This window comes from Saimiri boliviensis, chromosome 6 (genome assembly GCF_048565385.1).
Source record: "Saimiri boliviensis isolate mSaiBol1 chromosome 6, mSaiBol1.pri, whole genome shotgun sequence".
Taxonomy (NCBI): Eukaryota; Metazoa; Chordata; class Mammalia; order Primates; family Cebidae; genus Saimiri; species Saimiri boliviensis.
Window position 1 is genome coordinate 79,708,041 of NC_133454.1, and position 17,728 is coordinate 79,725,768.

The following is a 17,728-nucleotide window of genomic DNA, read 5'->3' on the forward strand; positions in this document are numbered from 1 at the left end:
ATAAGTATAATAATATTGGGATTATTTAATGCTTAATTCATATTTGACTATGTAAATATGAAAAATATTACTTTTTTACTTTTAACTACTAGTCTAATTATGGGTATGAATAATGCCTTCATGTAATAAGAACTATACCTCATCAAAGAGATCACAAGATCTATAAGGAGGACCTCTTTCTGAAACAAAACCTGCAAATGCCATTCCATTGAGTACTTTAGTGAGGAAATCATTCTCGACCAAACCACGCTGCCCCAAGAATGCTGTCTGTAAAAAAAAAAAGAAAAAGAAAATGTGAAATAATAATTTATCACTTGGCAATGGACAAATGGTCAAAACAAAAATATAATAAAAACATCAAAGCCTATATAAATTCCTTCATGTATAAATATGTATTGTCATAAACATATTTCTCTCAGAGTTATTCTGAAATACTACATGTACTGAAAAGAATAAAAATGAATCTGACTACAAGGAGGAAAAATCAGAAATTGACTCTCAATTTTAAAAGAAAAACTGATTTAAAGTTAACATATTATAAAGGAAGACATTATGTGAGTTCCATATTATTATTAAGAACTGATATCTAACCACACAAAGCAGAAATTTTAAATAATCACATTTGATAAATCAAGGTCAAAATAAATGGCCAGGAAAAAAAATTAGAATTTTATTAAATTAGAATATATTTTTTGGACAGATACAATACAGCACTCTTACTTTGTGGAAATGTATTACTGGCTCTGCATGAATTCTTATAAGTTGCAGGCAGGATCTATATCCTTGGAAGAGTTGTGCAAATAATCTAAGGAAAACTGCTCGCACTTCTTTATCCTAAAAATGTAAGAAGAAATGTTAGGTAATTTAACTTTTTAAAAACAAATGAAATATCATTGAGTCAAAAAGGTGAAAGGGCATATACCTCAAGTCCTCTGATTTTTATATCCACCAAAACAATTGCAGTCACAACCAAATAAAAGACAAATATAAGAAGAAAAAACTCTCATGATTGTATTTTGAAAGCTTATGAAATTTTTCCAAAGTTTATCAAACTTACAAATATCTATTCTTATATGAATAAGGTATGACTTTGAAATCTGTTTTGATAATCCAGCTTTTACTGGAATCACAGTCTAGAATTATAAGGAAACTTGTTAGTCAATTCCTTACTTAATTGATCAGGAAATGAAGGTCAAGAATGCTTAAGTATTTGTGTTTAGCACCCTGAGGTTCCTTAAAAGCACACTGCTAAGAAATGTTCCAAGCAAAATAAAAAGGGGGCCTCTGTTACGGCTTCTAATTCGAACTATTTTCATTCACACACTCCTCAGACTTGATTTTCTCCTATTACCAGCATTCTTTGTATCCATTTTTGTAAGCATCTCTCTTGTTTTTAATCCTTGACTGATCTTCTCAATTTGATGCTTGGCAGAGTTTTCCAGGCTATAATCTAGGTTCTGATTTTCTGTCCCACACTTACTCATCCTCTCTCAGGGCAGCAGTTTAATCCCTAGTGGACGCTTGCCCAGTACCTTTCCCCGTGGCTCCTTCTTGAACAGGACATAAGGAGGGTCTCCTAATTTCTAATTTGGGGCACTTTTTACTCTGCTGTCCATCTAACTCTAACTTCACTTAGCTTCTTTAATAACCCTACAAATAAAAGTACAGCTTTCTTAAACAGCATTAAATTTAAATATTAAACTTCTTACCAGCATTTTTGAGTGGGATAAAGCTGTTCGTGGAGGAGGAAAAGCATGATCGGCTACTTCCAAATCTGGGTGTAAAATCTAAAGCAAAGAAGTTTTGTTATATAAAATGTCATAATATCAATGAAATCTATTATTGGGGCATTAAGATGAAAATGTCAGCATATGAATTATAATATATTATTTCCATGAATACAATTCAATTAGCTGGGGTAGCTCTGTATGTACTGTTGTAGAAACATATTTAGTTGGAAAGACAACATATTCAGTTGAAAACACGTTCTAGAAAAACATATGTAGTATGGCCTAATTTATTTGAAAATAAAATAAACCCTAAATCTATATATGTACATACATTGATGTATATATAAATGAGAATGAAAAGTTCTGAAAAAAAAAAAAAAACAAAAAAACTGAACTATAAAATAGTAGTCATCTCTGGGAAGGGAATAATCTAGGTCAGAGCTATTTGTTTATACAGTTGAATTTTTAAAAACAGCTATTTGTTTTTATGTTTCTAAGTATAATTTAAAATTACTGAGTGAAGGCAAGGTGTGGTGGCTCACACCTGTAATCCCAGCACTTTGGGAGGCTGAGGTGGGTGGATCACAAGGTCAGGAGTTCGAGACCAGCCTGGCCAATATGGTGAACTCCCATCTCGACTAAAACTACAAAAATTAGCTGGGCGTGGTGGTGGGCGCTTGTAGTCTCAGCTACTCAGGAGGCTGAGTCAGGAGATTCACTTGAACCTGGGAGGCAGAGGTTGCAGTAAGCCAATATCATGCCACTGCACTCCAGCCTGGGCAACAGAGCGAGACTCCACCTCAAAAAAAAAAAAAAGTTAGTGAGGAGAAAGAAAACACAAAATAAGATTTTGAACATTGCAGTCCAGACAGATAAAAGAATAAAACTGTATCACAAAACTGCTATAAATATATGAAGTATTACATATGAAATGTAAAGTATAATTAATTTAACTTAGGGAAAACTAAAAAAAAATAATAATAACATTTCAGTTTGGGTTTGAAGGACATTAGGTTGGGGAGCAGCTGGGAAAGAAGGGCCGGTATAGGACTTGCACAGAGAAGATTAAGTTGTATAATTATGTAGCAAATTTTTGTCTTTGCAGAATCATTTTCAAATAGGTTTTTCATGATAAGCTTACAATAGACCAAAAGACTCAAAACAACACTTAAAAACAACACTAAAATATTGGCAGTCCAAGTCACTGAATCACTACCACAGTATAAAATACCTTGGTGTCTAAAACGTAATCCATAGATACTACACAGTTTAAGCACTGTGTTGCCATTTGATATAATTATTTACTAGTGAAACAAAGCTTATATACTTGTGTGTCAATGCTCCCCATCATCCATAAAATCTAGTCTCTTTTTGGTCCTTGTTTGACAATACACTAAGCTATTTCTTATCCACAGAGCTATAAATAGTACCTAATCCACCGCTGTGCTTAATAAATATAACAATATGTATACTCAGGTTTACCAAAAAGGAATTTTACACACTGATCAAATTCGTTGGCACAGGTGTTGCAGGTTTAGGTATACAAGTATGCAGCAGTACCCTTACCAGGAACCACTGGCTTAAGAACTAAAATCTTAACCTTTGTTAATTTTCATACTTAACCCCTAAATAAGTATTCATATCAGTAGTAAGTAACCACACATAAGATTTAATCACTATATGAATTCTAGAAACATTAAACTTTCTTCAGTCATTCAAACACTACCTTCGCAGATTTTGCTATATCTATATACCATCTATTCAATTATACAGTTAATATTTTTCTTCAGATTGTCTTTAAATCAATTCACCTTTTTTTTTTTTTTTTGAGATGGAGTCTTGCTTTTTCGCCCAGGTTAGAGTGCAGTGGCATGATCTTGGCTCACTGCAACCTCCGCCTCCTGGTTTCAAGTGGTTCTTCTGCCTCAGCCTCCTGAGTAGCTGGGATTACAAGCATGTACCACAATACCCAGCTAATTTTTTTTTTTATTTTTAGTAGAGACGGAGTTTCCCCATGTTGGTCAGGCCAGTCTCAAACTCCTGACCTTGTGACCTGCCCACTGTGGGCTCCCAAAGCAATGGGATTACAGGTGTGAGCCACTACACCCAGCCCAATCAACTCACCTTCTTAAACCTAGTATTTTCTTAAATGACATCTGAGAAATCACAGGTTCTATATGCCATTTTAAGTACATTATATAAAAACATAATCATTAAAATAAAAAAGGTTGACCACATATTATCCCAAATCATGCTTCACTTTGGCAAACAATCACTTAGTCATCACTGTAAAAACATTCATCCTACAGGTAATGACCAGCAAACAGCCTAGAGATATAATGTGATTTCAATAATACCAGTGGCAGAACACAGACTGGAATTCAGGTATCCTGTGTCCTACACTACTGTCTTTTCCACTCCATCACATCTTGTATTTCAGATTACAAATTATATTAGGAAAAGTCTATCTTCTCTAACTGTTCCCATTTCGCAGATACCACTACAACAATAAAAGGACTAACAGAAATCTGAAAGTTTTCTGAGAGTAAAATCCCTCCTGGTAATCCTAGGCTTCTAAGTTTCTATTTAAGAGGGAAAAAATGTTTTAAACAGCCCAGAATAAAATATTCTTAAAGTAGAATATGAAGGCCTTAGTTCTAGTGAAGTCTTCAAAAGGAATGCAGAATTTCTATAGTTCAACTTTCTGATGATAAGCACCTAAAGGGCTTTCAGTAAAACAAAATACTGTGTTTTCAAAAATCAGCAAAGGTAAAATAACTATAAAAAAATTAAATTTGTTTCAGTGAGAAAAACCCAAGCCCCAAGATTTTAAAATACTTTATTTGGCTTGAATGTAGAGTATACTTTTCCTTCTTAGATATTTCTATTCACATAGCATTAAGAATGGAATGTTGGACATTTAATGCATCAATAAGACCCATCTTTCTGTAATAACCTGAAAGTATCGGCAAGACAATATAATAGTGTTTTGTAGGTACCAAAGAGGAATGAGATGCCAATAGGGAATAGAGAAAGAAGCCAACATCTAATAGGGGATCTTAGAGGAATCAGGGGTTTCAAGGCAGAGTCTTGTTTTCAAAGGTGAATTTCCCATACCTAGGACAGTACTAAACAAATAAGCTGAATGAAGAAATAAATGTGGAACAAATATTCAGTTAGGATCCAAAATATATTCTTTAGATGACTAAATAGTAAATGAAGAATTCTATTCTAAATACTACATGAGAGTATGTTAATGTTTTAAACATATAGCTCTTTTTAAATTAAAGTAACAAACTGCATTGATAAAGATTTTAAATTTCAGCTTCAGATTTAAATCATGAGAAAGTTACTATTACAAAAACATGTCATACCAAAGAAAGAGCTGATTGAGTCTGATGTAGAAGTGGTTCTGGGAGGGAAGAGAGGTGAATACATTCAGGAATTTTAATAGTGCCTCCATCCAAATCTGCTATGATTACATCTAACTGAAAGAGATTAAAAAAAAATTAACCTATAATTACCAAAATACATTTGTGGTTAAGCAAATTATTTTTCCCTTGACTAATTCAAAATGAGAAGAATCAGGTGTGGAAGAGACTCTTGGTTGTCCACAGTATCAGAATTCTGGGCTAACAAATTCCCAGCTGCCCATATTTCCCAGCTTCCTTTAAAATTACGTGTGGCATGTGGCTAAGATTCTGCCAATAAAACATGAGAAGTGACATGTGTCTTTCTGTCCTTCAAGATAGGGATATGTAAGTCATAGGGATATGTAAGTCTCCTATGCAGTCTTTTCTTTTTCCTTAGACTAAAATTATAAACTGGCATCAAACCAGCCTTCAGCATACACATGATGACAATGCCTGGGAGGATTCTGTTGAAGAAACAAGAAGGATGGAAGCTTGGATCTTGAATGACTTCATGGAGCCAACTGTTCCGGCATAACAGAGTATCTTTCTGGACTGCTGCATGAGTGTTCAGTAACACTTTATTTTGTTTGAGTCATTGCATTTTGTTCTGAATTTTACTATATGTGCTGCAGCAAGCACAGAGTCACTGCATTTTTGACACTTTATTCAAGTAGTTTAGTAGTACCCGAAATTAGTATTTACTACAAGAATTAACAAAAAAACAGTATACATCAAAAGGGTGTTTTTTTAGCGGCATAGAAAAATCTGATCTTCAGCATTTTACAAAAGTCTATTTAAAAATAACTCACATAAAAATATAAGAGAAAACAGCCAAGATGAGTGAAGTTGTTATACTGACAATTTCATAATTCATTCTAATTTATTCATTACAATTTTAAGAAATTTACATTTGGCAACACTTGGTTTGTCCTAACTCCAGTGACTGTTTATTTTTATTTATTTATTTATTTTTGAGAGGGAGTCTCATTCTTGCTCAGGCTGGAGTGTAGTAGTGCAGTCTTGGCTCACTGCAACCTCCACCTCCCAGGTTCAAGCGATTCTCCTGTTTCAGCCTCCCAAGTAGCTGGGATTACAGGCATGCACTACCATGCCCAGCTAATTTTTTGGATTTGTAGTAGAGACAGGGCTTCTCCATGTTAGCCAGGATGGTCTCAAACTCCTGACCTCAGGTGATCTGCTTGCCTTGGCCTCCCAAAGTGCTGGGATTACAGGTCTGAGCCACACCACTGTGACCAGCCTCCAGGGACTGTTTATATTTAGCAGAAAAAAAATTATCTACAAACCAGATGGGTATGCTTCTAATAAGTACTAATTAGGTTTTACCGCATGTTTATTAATTTACACAGTTTTATATGGTGATACCAAAATTAAATAGGAACTAAGTATCAGTATATAAAGTTAGAAAGAATGATGACTATCTGAATAAAAGTCCTGCTTATAATTATAATGTTGAATAACATTTTGTTAGTTTAAATGATACCTCTAATTTGGTTACAACTGTAATTACTTCTTTGCTGGCATTTAAAACTAAAACAGAAGTAGAACTACAACCTTGGGGATCTGAGGATCATAGGTGTTACGCAGCCTAACTTTACAGTAAAGAATTTTTCTCATACTACCTGAAAAGTGTCACACTAGCTGTTCCTTATACTCTACTTACAGCGCTTGAGGGTACACTCTTTATCTCACATAAGGAAATCCATTCTATAACTGGGTAGTTCTAATTATTGGAAACACTTTTACTGGGCAGAAATCTTTTACTATGGCCACTGTAACCACTGATTCTATTTCAGCCTTTTAGAGTTACAAAAAATGAATCTTAACCCTTCTTCTATGACAGTAACTTCAATATTTATCTTTACCTATCACATAGTATTAAATTATTACCTGAGAAAATTTCCTTAGGCCCTTACAGAATATAGTTTCTAATTCTTGATAATCCTGGATGTCCTTTTCTGATGTGCTTTATTTTGTTACATCCCTCATAAAGTGTGATACACAGAACTAAATGAATTACTCCAGAACTGGCTTGAATGTAGAGTATACTTTTCCTTATTTGGTATTTCTATTTACATGGCATTAAGAATACAAATATTTGGTGGACACTTATACCAAACTTGTGTTCCACTAAAACTCTTCACTCTTTTTCATATGCTTTCTGCTTTGTTAATTTTAAGCAATTTGGTATCAAGATAGGTCTCACTTCAAAATATAAATCAATTATGCAGTGATATCAAAAGTGTAAATAGAATATTAATAGGTTAATTTATCTTCTTTTGTCATATATAAGATGAATAATAGAGATAATGCACCAAAAGAGGGATATTTAAAAACATTAATGAATTCCTTTTTTAAACCGCCTATACTTACTATATGGCAAAAGTATTATACAGACTTTTCAATGATATTTTTCTCCTATCCAATCTTTTCTATTGGAAATGCTACAGATCTGAAAACAGTGATTAACTGAAATGTTATAGGACTGAAAGAAATATGATAAACTTCTAGACTCAATGACTGAAAACTTTAAAGATGAATACTTACAAGTTCATGGATATCAGTTTTAAAGATAGAATGTACTCCAATAATGAAAGGTGTTGGGGAACTCAGAACTTCCAGTAGCTGAGCCGGGAGAATAGGAATATAAGGATAACTGGAAATAATAAAAATATGTGTTAAATATATTTTTCTTTAAATTAAACATATTTTCTTCCATTTTTATGCTATATAAGTTTTATATTACCTATGTTTAGAAATTGCCAATAATGTTTTCATGATTTTTAATACTAAAATTTTGGAAAAAATGATTTAAAAATCTTCATGTGAAAGATACGATCAGATATAAGATATAAAGTAAATGGAATCCAAGGCTACTTCCTTATCCTTTGTTTCTTCTAGGCAAGCAGTCTCTTTAGGTGCTCTAATGCTGTTTGAAAGCATTTTTCCTGACATAGAAACCCAACATTAGACAGCAACATTGACTCTCTGACAGGGCCTCCTCTCTCACTATGAGGCAGCGATTTGTCTGTGTAAAACAAGCATTCGAATTCCACTTTCTATACTTCATTTTTGCTTTCAGTAAGAATGGCCCCCCCACCAAAAAAAAAAAAAAAAAAAAAAGGCCAATAATTCTCTATCTTATCTAAAAAGTTAAGAAAAGCACCTAGATTAAAAAAAATTTTTTTAAAGAAATTCTGGAGAGAGTCTAAAATTTTATCTAGTTTTATGAACTAATTTACTAGATGTTAGGATTATCAATTGATGAAACAGTATATTAGAGGTATAATATTCTACTTATGGCACTATTAGGCATCACTGTTTAGATTTGTTTTGTTTTTATATTTTTTATTAGGAAAAAATGTTTAACATATCCCCTAAAAAAAACAGGGAAAAATAATAATGAAACACCACTAATTGTCAACTTTGACAATTACCAATGCATGGCTAATATTCTGCCCACTTTTTTTCTCTTCTTTACTGTATCACTTTGAGGCAAATCCCAGATGTCATATTGTTTACCCATAAATACTTCAGTGGGTATTTAAGAAAGATAAGAGCTTTTTATTAATAGAATCTCTATCATCATAACTTTTAAAAATTAATAATCCTTTAATATCATATAGCATTGACAAAACATTTATGCCAATTGTATTAAAAGATAATTAAAAGTTGCTGAAAATGCTATTCAAATTAAATATTTTTATACTAATCAACATTCAGCAATGGAAAACTTGGAAAGTCTCTAATTCTAGGCTACTATGACTCATTTAACAGCAAGACTTTGTAAAATATCCCCACATGGTTCAAAACCATTGTACCGTAACATTTTGGTTCATCAACAATAAGTAATACGTACTTTAGGAATATATAAAATTAACAAATGAAAACTTTACCTATATTTAAGAGGAAACATTAAAGATTCCAGTGCTCTACAAGCATCGCTAAGTCTCTGGAAACTTGCTGAATGGAAGAGAACCTTATTTTCTGTGAGGACTGCACAAAAGAGGCTGAGGACATTTTGAATTCCTGAAAACAGCAAAGGGTTATCAAATGCATTTAATTTTATATGTGTTGTCAACAATTATAGATAGTACACACACACACACACACACACACACACACACACACACGAAAGCCAGTATTTTTGGACTCTCTGAAGGAAAATACTTGGTTAAACTGTAAATTCCATATAACCTATGAGTACTTGTTTTCCCAAACTTTCAGTTTTGTCTTTATTCTTCAAATCAGGTAATACGCATTGAACATATTAGTTGTTTAGAAACAGACTATTACCTTCTTTTCAATTTCATCTCTAAGGCCTGTATTTAGGTTCCTGTTTTAGAATGCTAGCATTGTTCTAAACACTAACCCTTGCAGAGTCTATTTGTCTGATGTTAATACTGCACCAGCTTTGTTGTTGTTGAAATTTGCCTATATCTTTTCTCATCTTTTAATTTCAACCATTCTCTACTTCTTGTAAACAGCATAACAAATGCTCCATAATTTAACGATGGGGATACGTCCTAATAAACCCATTGTAAAGTTGAAAAATCTTAAATTGAACATAAATCAGACTGTCTGTAACTGAAGTATTTTTAATCCAGTCTGACAACTTTTGCCTTTTAGCTAGTTCACTTAATCCACCTATACTTTATTGTTATTATTGAGCTATACACTATACATATATATATATATATATATATATATATATATATATATGTGGTATCTTATTTTATACTTTTAATTTTTTCTATCTCCTTTTTTTTTGTTTCTTTTTGATTTCTCCTGTCTCTTCTTTCATCCCCTCTGTTACTATGGTATTTATAAACTCTTTTTCAATTTTTTTAGTGACAACTCTAAAAAACGCAACATATTTATCAAATTGAAGTTAAATAAACATTTCATTTCTTATTTTCTCCTATTATTAAACCAAATCATCTTTCTTTATATCACTTCAACTTTAATCTTATGGACCCTGTAAAGCAAGAGTCCCAATTTGTTTTCTCAAGGTAAAATACTTACTGTATTTTCCCTTTACCATAGCTTATTTCTTAATATAACATGCAAATTTCCTTAGTCTATTAATTGCTATTCCCTCTTATCATTTCCAACTTTTCCCATGTGATACATCAGAACATTTAGTTCAGATTTTAATCTTCTCTCATTTTGACAAATGTAATAGTTTCATAAGTGAGTTTCCTAATCCAGTCCCTATTCCCTACAAATTTACCCTCCAGACAGTTGTTACAATAATGGACATAAAATAAAAATCTGATGATGTCACTGTTGTTCCTCAAATCATTTGATATTATCCTTCTGGGCATGATTTTCTTTCCCTTTTTTTTTTTTTTTGAGATGGAGTCTTGCTCTGTTGCCTAGGCTGGAGTGCAATGGTGCAGTCTCGGCTCACTGCAACCTCTGTCTCCCAGGTTCAAGAGATTCTCCTGCCTCAGCCTCTCGAGTAGCTAGGATTACAGGCTCCCACCACCATACCTGGTTAGTTTTTGTATTTTTAGTAGAGACAGGGTTTCACCATATTGGCCAGGCTGGTCTCAAACTCCTGACCTCGTGATCCACCCACCTCAGCCTCCCAAAGTGCTGGGATTACAGGCGTGAGCCACCACGCCCAGCCTCTGGGCATGATTTTCAAATATATTTTGTTCTACAAAAGCAATTTAGCTAGAGAAGCCTTTTTATATATTCATATTTGTTTTTATATTAATCTCTCTGAGTTTCAATGAAAAAAACAACACCTATTTAGGATTGTTAAAAAGAAATGAGATAATGAGTTCTCAGCACAGTACAATGGTAAATAATCAATACATATTAGTGGATAGATACTATGATTATTATTGTAATTGTTGTGGTTGTTACCATTAATTTTCCCTGAACTTAGGGTTCTGATGCTATAAAAGGTTTGAAAATATGTAACCTACAAAATTACGTCTGAACTCCAAATCAAAATGCCTCCATGATCTTAGGCTCATCTTTAAAATCCTGTTGCCACCTTCCACCATATGCGATCACAATCTATATTGAACTTATTTAGCTCTCAGTACACTTCTTTGACACTTAGTTTCTATTTGTTTTGCTCGTGTTCTCTCTGCCTGATGTCTAAATCATTAGAATGAGAATTCCTCAAAGATGACACTGAGTTTTATACACTACCATATCCTACCTCCTAGCACGGTACCTAGTTTATAGCTGGCACTCAAGAATGTTTCATATAACTGACATATAACTAACGAAGCTGTCTGAATGATGATACAAGTTACTGTGAGAAGACTTTAAAAATTTCAATGAGGCTAGGAGCGGTGGCTCATGCCTGTAATCCCAGCACTTTGGGAGGCCAAGATGGGCAGATCATATCAGATCAGGAGTTCAAGACCAGCCTGGCTAACACAGTGAAACTCACATCTCTACTAAAAATACAAAAATTAGCTGAGTGTGGTAGCATGTTCTTGTAGTCCCAGCTACTCAGGAGGCTGAGGCGGGAGAATCACTTGAACGTGGGAGGTGGAGGGTGCAGTGAGACAAGATTGCACCATTATACTCTAGCCTGGGTGACAGAGCAAGACTCCATCTCCAAAAGCAAACAAACAAACAAAAGGTTCAATGAAAGGTGTCAAATTCCACACATAAGTGAGGTTGTGTAATATTTGTCTTTTTGTGCCTGACTCTTTCATTTATCAAAATGTCCTTCAGGTTCAACTATATCATAGGAAATGGCATAATTTCCTTCTTTTTAATGGTTAGGATGGAAAGAGGGAATGGGGAATTGTTGATCAAAGGATGCAAAGTTTTAATTAAACAGGAGGAATACGTTTTTGAGGTCTATTGCATAGGAGGGTGAGTACAGTCAATAAAAATGCATTATATATTTCAAAATAGCTAACAGAATTTATTTCAAAGGTCTCGACACACAAAATGGTGAGGTGGTGAATATGTTAATTAGCTTGATTTAACCATGCCACATTGTATTTATAAATCAAAACATTACATTGTACTCCATAGATGTACACAATTATAACTTGTCAATTAAAAATATTAATGAAAGATGTCAATAATATCTATAACTTAAAATACAGAAAGTGTAAAATGTATGTCATTAACAAAAAGATCTATAAATTCAATTATTTTAAATTAAAAACTTATGTGTCAGAAAATAATATGAGGTTGGGCACAGTGGCTTACACCTGGAACCACAGCACCTTGGGAGGCCAACACAGGAGGATTGCCTGAGCTCAGGAGTTCAAAACCAGCCTGGGCAACATAGCAAGATACTGCTTCTCTAAACAAAGAGAAAGAAGGAGGGAAGAAGGGAGGGAGGGAGGGAGGAAGGAAGGAAGGTACATTAAAAATGTAAAGACAAGTCTCAGACTGAGAAATCACCTAGAAAGTATATAAATGAAAAAAAGATGGTCCAAAATGTTTTTTAAAAAACTCTACTAAAATCAACAAGAAAAAGCATCGTAATATGAACTCACAATTCACAAAAGAGAAATCCAAAATGGTTGATAATATATGAAAAGATGCTCCAATATCTGTAGTCATCAGAAAAATTCACCAGGCACGGTGGCTCATGCCTGTAATCCCAGCACTTTGCAAGGTAGAGGTGGGAGGATTCCTTGAGCCCAGGAGTTCAAGATCAGAATGGGCAACGTAGTGAGATCTTGTCTCTACAAATAATAAAAAAATTAGCTGGGGGTGGTGGCACATATCTGCAGTGCCAGTTATTTGGGAGACTGAAGTGGGGAATCACTTGAGCCCAGGGAGTGGGGGCTGAGCCATGATTGCACCACTGCACTCCAGCCTGGGAAAAAGAATAAGAATCTGTCTCAAAAAAACAAAAAACAAAACACCTATCACAATAGCCAAAATTTAAGCCTGATAATTCTAAATTTTTATGAGGATGAGGAGGAAAAGGAACTGCCAAAAGGAACTAGCATATATACTGCTGTGAGAAGTATACCTAAAGCAAAGTAAGATGCACATACCTTATGACCTATTTCAGCAATTTTAGTAATTCCATTCTTATTTACCATAGAAACTCTCTCACAAGCACCCAAGAAGACAAGCAGAAAGTGGTACACTGTAGCAGTATTTGAAATAATGAAAAATGTGGACACATGCTAAATGTGAGAATGGATGAACTGTGGTAAAATCCTACTATGAAATTGTTTACTCCGACTGAAAATGGCAGATGTTGACTGAAACAAAAAATTAAAACTGTAAATCACTTTGGAGGCCAAGGCAGGTGGATCACCTGAGGTCGGGAGTTCAAGACCAGCCTGACCAACATGGCGAAACCCCGTCTTTATTAAAAAATTAAAAAAAAAATTAAATTAAAAAAACAAAATTCACAAAACTAAATTAAGAAATTTAAATACAAAAAATTTTTTTTTTTTTTTTTTGGTAAAATTTGTGGATTTATACTCGTGGATTTAATGAATTTTAAAAACCCACTAAGGTTTCGGTGTACTTGAACAACAGCAGAAATGAATGAGATAGCATTATATGTATCATCATGAATAACTCTCCCAAATATAATACTGAGTGAGGGTAGTAGGTACACAATGATTATACGGTTGTGAAAAGAAAATAAATCTCAGAACCCCCAAAACCATCAAGCCAAAGGGAAGTCTGGCTGGGAACCGCATCAGGAAAACCTATCTCCCATTTTATTCCTAAGTAAGATGGCTACAAAGATTTAAAAAAAAAAAAAAAAGTTACATATCTCCCTCACAATTTGCTCACAGGGAAATTCCCTGTGGACAAAGGACAGAAAAACTCAAAGTCATCTCTGTACTAATGTGAGACAAATGTATATCTGATTACTTCCTCTGCCCTATTGTTTCATTAAGCCAGACTAAGTGGCTATTTCTCTTTCTCTCACATGTAAATTGTGTATTCAGTAAAAGGCTAATCAGAGACTCAGAAGAGTGCAATCTTTTGTCTCTATATACCTATGACCTGGAAGCCCCCTCTCCTACTTTGAGTAGTCCTGCCTTTCCAGACCAAACCAATGCACACCTTATGCATAATAACTGGCATCTCATTGTTACAGTAGGTAGCTAGTTAGACATGGGCAGGGAAGGAGAGGACTCCCCTCCCCACTCACCACCAGGAATGTCAGGCAACCATCAGGTGATGGTCAAGTGGTTATTAAAATGTCTCTCTAAAATAATTGGTTACAGCTGATGCCAGGGAAAGGCAGTCTTCCAATAGATAGAAACATGTGGAACTGGTGATTAACAGCTTCCTGATAAAATCTCAGGAGCTGGGTAAGTGGGCTCATGCCTGTGCACTAAGAGGTAAAATGGCAGAGTTTAACTGGCATATGACCCTCTAGGATTATTTGGATTGGTAAGGGAAGAACGCCTCAAGTGAGCATGCATACAACTCCTATAATCACACTGCACATGTGACCCCTACCAAGTGCTGACAGGTCTTTGTGCATGTGGAGTGCCCACCTCAAGGGAAGAATCAGGTGAGGAGAGATGCAAGACCCTGGACACACAACATATAAAACCCGAGTCAAAGGTCAAACAGTGTACTTGGGCTCTCAAATCACCTGGCTGGCCCTCTTCCAAGTGTACGTTACTGCCTTTTGTTCCTGCTCTAATGCTTTTAAATAAACTTGCTCCTGCTCTAAAACTTGCCTTGCCCTCTCTGCCTTATGCTCCTTGGTCGAATTTTTTCTTCTAAGGAAGCAGGAACTGAGGTTACTGCAGACACGTATGGATTTGCTGCCAGTAAAATGCTTTGATGCTGTGACGTGGATACATTCCCTAATGTTAACATACTTTGGTACCACCTGACTCAAATATGCTTCTTCAGTGGTAAGACATCTCTATGCCTCACCTCCTTTGGCTGGAGGTGTTTAACCCCTATACACAGTTTCATTTGTTCTTTTCATTCTCTGGATTACTAACCAAACCCCAGAACAATTCTTCTCAGCCACAGTGGTTCTGTTCCCCAAGTTGATCTCTCAGCTCCTGCTGAAGGGTAGCTCACAGGGATAGAAGTCCTTCCCAAGTCAGATCCTTGACCTGAGACACAATGGCTCTTCTAGACAAGAGGCCCAGACATTGCACGGGCCTCCTAGACCAGAGGCCCGTGCAATGTCTGGGGTTTCCTCTGCTTTTTCAACTAAAATTGGCTCTTTCCCCAAAACCCACACCATTTATTCTCCTTTTTTCTCTGTGTGAATTCTGAAATGGCCTTGTGCACCCTCAAGACTCCACCTTGAGGCAAGTTTGCCTCTTTTGCTTTCACACTCTGCATGCCACGTAACTGTTATTCATACACCCACAACTCTTACTCAATTTGTGCAGCAGCAAAGACACAGGCTTCCTTGTGGATACCTTGAGACTTCTACTAGTTTTCACCCTACCAACTCAGATGACCCCTGACCCTTCCTCTGTCTGTTGGCACACTGCCAGGACAGACACTAATTGGAAACCCAGTCAGCTCCTGATGACTTACCATATGCATTTTGTTCCTGTTACGCTCCAGGGCTGAATTTTTCCGGAGGCTTTTGAAGTAGTTTTTCCACTTGCATAGGGCCTCTTGGCCCTTTAAGGACCCTACCTACTTGCGGTTTTGTGTTAGCACCCCTTTGGGAGAAGGGGAAATTCTTCCTTTGCCATTCGTGAGTTTTCATCCCAAGCCCTAAGTCCTCCAGAGGTTACTACTTTATGTTAAGAAGGCAAATAAACATTGACCTCTCAAATCCAAGGGCTGCTGTTTTTGCAAGCACATGGAGGCTTTCCATGACTATTCTTCTGGCTTCTTCCCACTTTATCCTGTAGCGTCCATTTCTCTAATCAGTTCCATGCCCTTCTCAATATTCATCAAAACCTTCAAGGCCACAGTTGAAGGGAGGGAAGTTGGGTCCCCCTGCAGCAGTCAGCTGAAAAACAGGCTTCTTGACTACTTAAAGAACAAGGGAAATGGGAATCTAAGAAAAAGGCTAATCATTTTGGTCATGGAGGCAAGAATACAGGCTGGCCCAAAGCTGTCAGGGCAAGAGACCCATAGGACAGAGTCAAAGGCTGGTTCTGTGCTAACAAATTACCATTAGAACAGAGATGAAGGCAAGGTTAGGAGTACATGGCAAGATCAGTTCATTCCGGAACCCCACAGATGAATAGGAGAGGGCTCTCTATTCACTCTGGTATCTCCTCTGTGAAAAGAGGATACTGAAGTTAAGGGTACATGGTAAGATCGGTTCATTCAAGAACGCTTAGGACGAATGAGGGGTGTCCTATTCAAGATAATAGGAAGAGGAGACGCCTTCTTTTTTCTTCTCATCTGTTCTCTCTTCACAGATGGGTAACTGAATCTTCATACCACGACCCTCAGATGCATTCTCAAGAACTGGAAAAAGTTGGATGCCAAAACTCCAAAAAGGAAAAGGCTAATATTTTTCTGTAACACAACCTGAGTTGAATACAAGCTCCAGGATCAGGAATCTTAGCCGGAAAACCTAAATTTTAATACGATCTATCAGCTAGATTTACTCTGCCGCTAGCAGGGAATATGGATAGAAGTCCCCTATGTACAGGCCTTCACAGCCCTATGAAACAACCCTGACGTTTGCTGGGCTTGTAAAATGGATCTAGTGATGATAGCTGCCATAGTCAGGCAGCCCCCTCTGGTTGATTTGGGACATCCCTTATCAGGTTTACCCTGATCTCAAGCACCAGAGGAACCAAAGACGGAGCTTAGCTCAAACCCCACTGCCCCTTCTACCTCATTATATTCAAGTCTGCCAGGCCTAGAGCCCCACCTTATCCAGGGCTACACTCTGGACACCACCACCCCTGGGTTATACCCCCTTCAAGAGGTCAGTAGCCCCAGTGAACCCACTAGAGTCCAGACTCCATTCACTATGTAAGGCCTGAGCCAAATTAAAACAAAACTTGGGGAGTCTGTGGAGGACCCTGACAAATACATCAAAGGGTTCTGTAAACTTGGCTTAACATCTGAACTCATTTGGGGGAATTTCTCAGTCATCCTAGGGAAGATTCTAAGAGAGAAAGTAATTCCATTATGGAGGTGGCCCAACAATTTGCAAATGCAATGGATATGATTGACCCTGGTGGCTACCCTGTAGGAGCCATCACAGTTCCCCAGGCTGACTCCAATTGGGATTACAATACCCCAGAGTATAAATGGGGAAGAAACCTCATGTTTCTCCATCGGACATAAGGGATAAAAGCTAGCAGAACAAAGGCTGCTAACTATAATAAATTGGCCTTAATAGATCAGGGCCCTCTTGAAAACCCCATCACTTTCCCAGAGAGGCTACATGAGGTCCCAGTGAAACATACTAACCTAAACTCAGAGACACTAAAGGACTGTTTCCTAACTTAGGCAGCCTGAGATATTCAGAGGAAACTCCAAAAGCTGGCCCTGGGCCCCAATACTCCTGTATATGACATTCTCAAAACAGTTTCCTTGGTCTTTTACAACCGGGACAAGGAGGAAGAAGAAAGGGCTCAGGAAAAGGAGAGGCAAAAGGAAAACTGGTAGCTCCAACTACTGTCTGCCTTACAA

At 36.2% G+C, this 17,728-nt stretch overlaps 1 protein-coding gene across 5 annotated transcripts in view; it reads right to left on the bottom strand.

The window, feature by feature from the left end:
• The window catches only part of SBF2 (SET binding factor 2), a 478,855-nt gene that overhangs the window by 210,963 nt on the left and 250,164 nt on the right, over window positions 1-17,728 (bottom strand). For all 5 annotated transcript variants that reach the window (XM_039470842.2, XM_039470843.2, XM_074401080.1 and 2 more), the window contains exons 7-12: window positions 9,058-9,190; window positions 7,709-7,817; window positions 5,105-5,218; window positions 1,710-1,787; window positions 721-834; window positions 139-267 (exon numbers count right to left, since the gene is read on the bottom strand). In XM_039470842.2, the coding sequence (XP_039326776.1) occupies window positions 139-267; window positions 721-834; window positions 1,710-1,787; window positions 5,105-5,218; window positions 7,709-7,817; window positions 9,058-9,190 (677 nt within the window). The remainder of the gene's footprint in view (window positions 1-138; window positions 268-720; window positions 835-1,709; window positions 1,788-5,104; window positions 5,219-7,708; window positions 7,818-9,057; window positions 9,191-17,728) is intronic.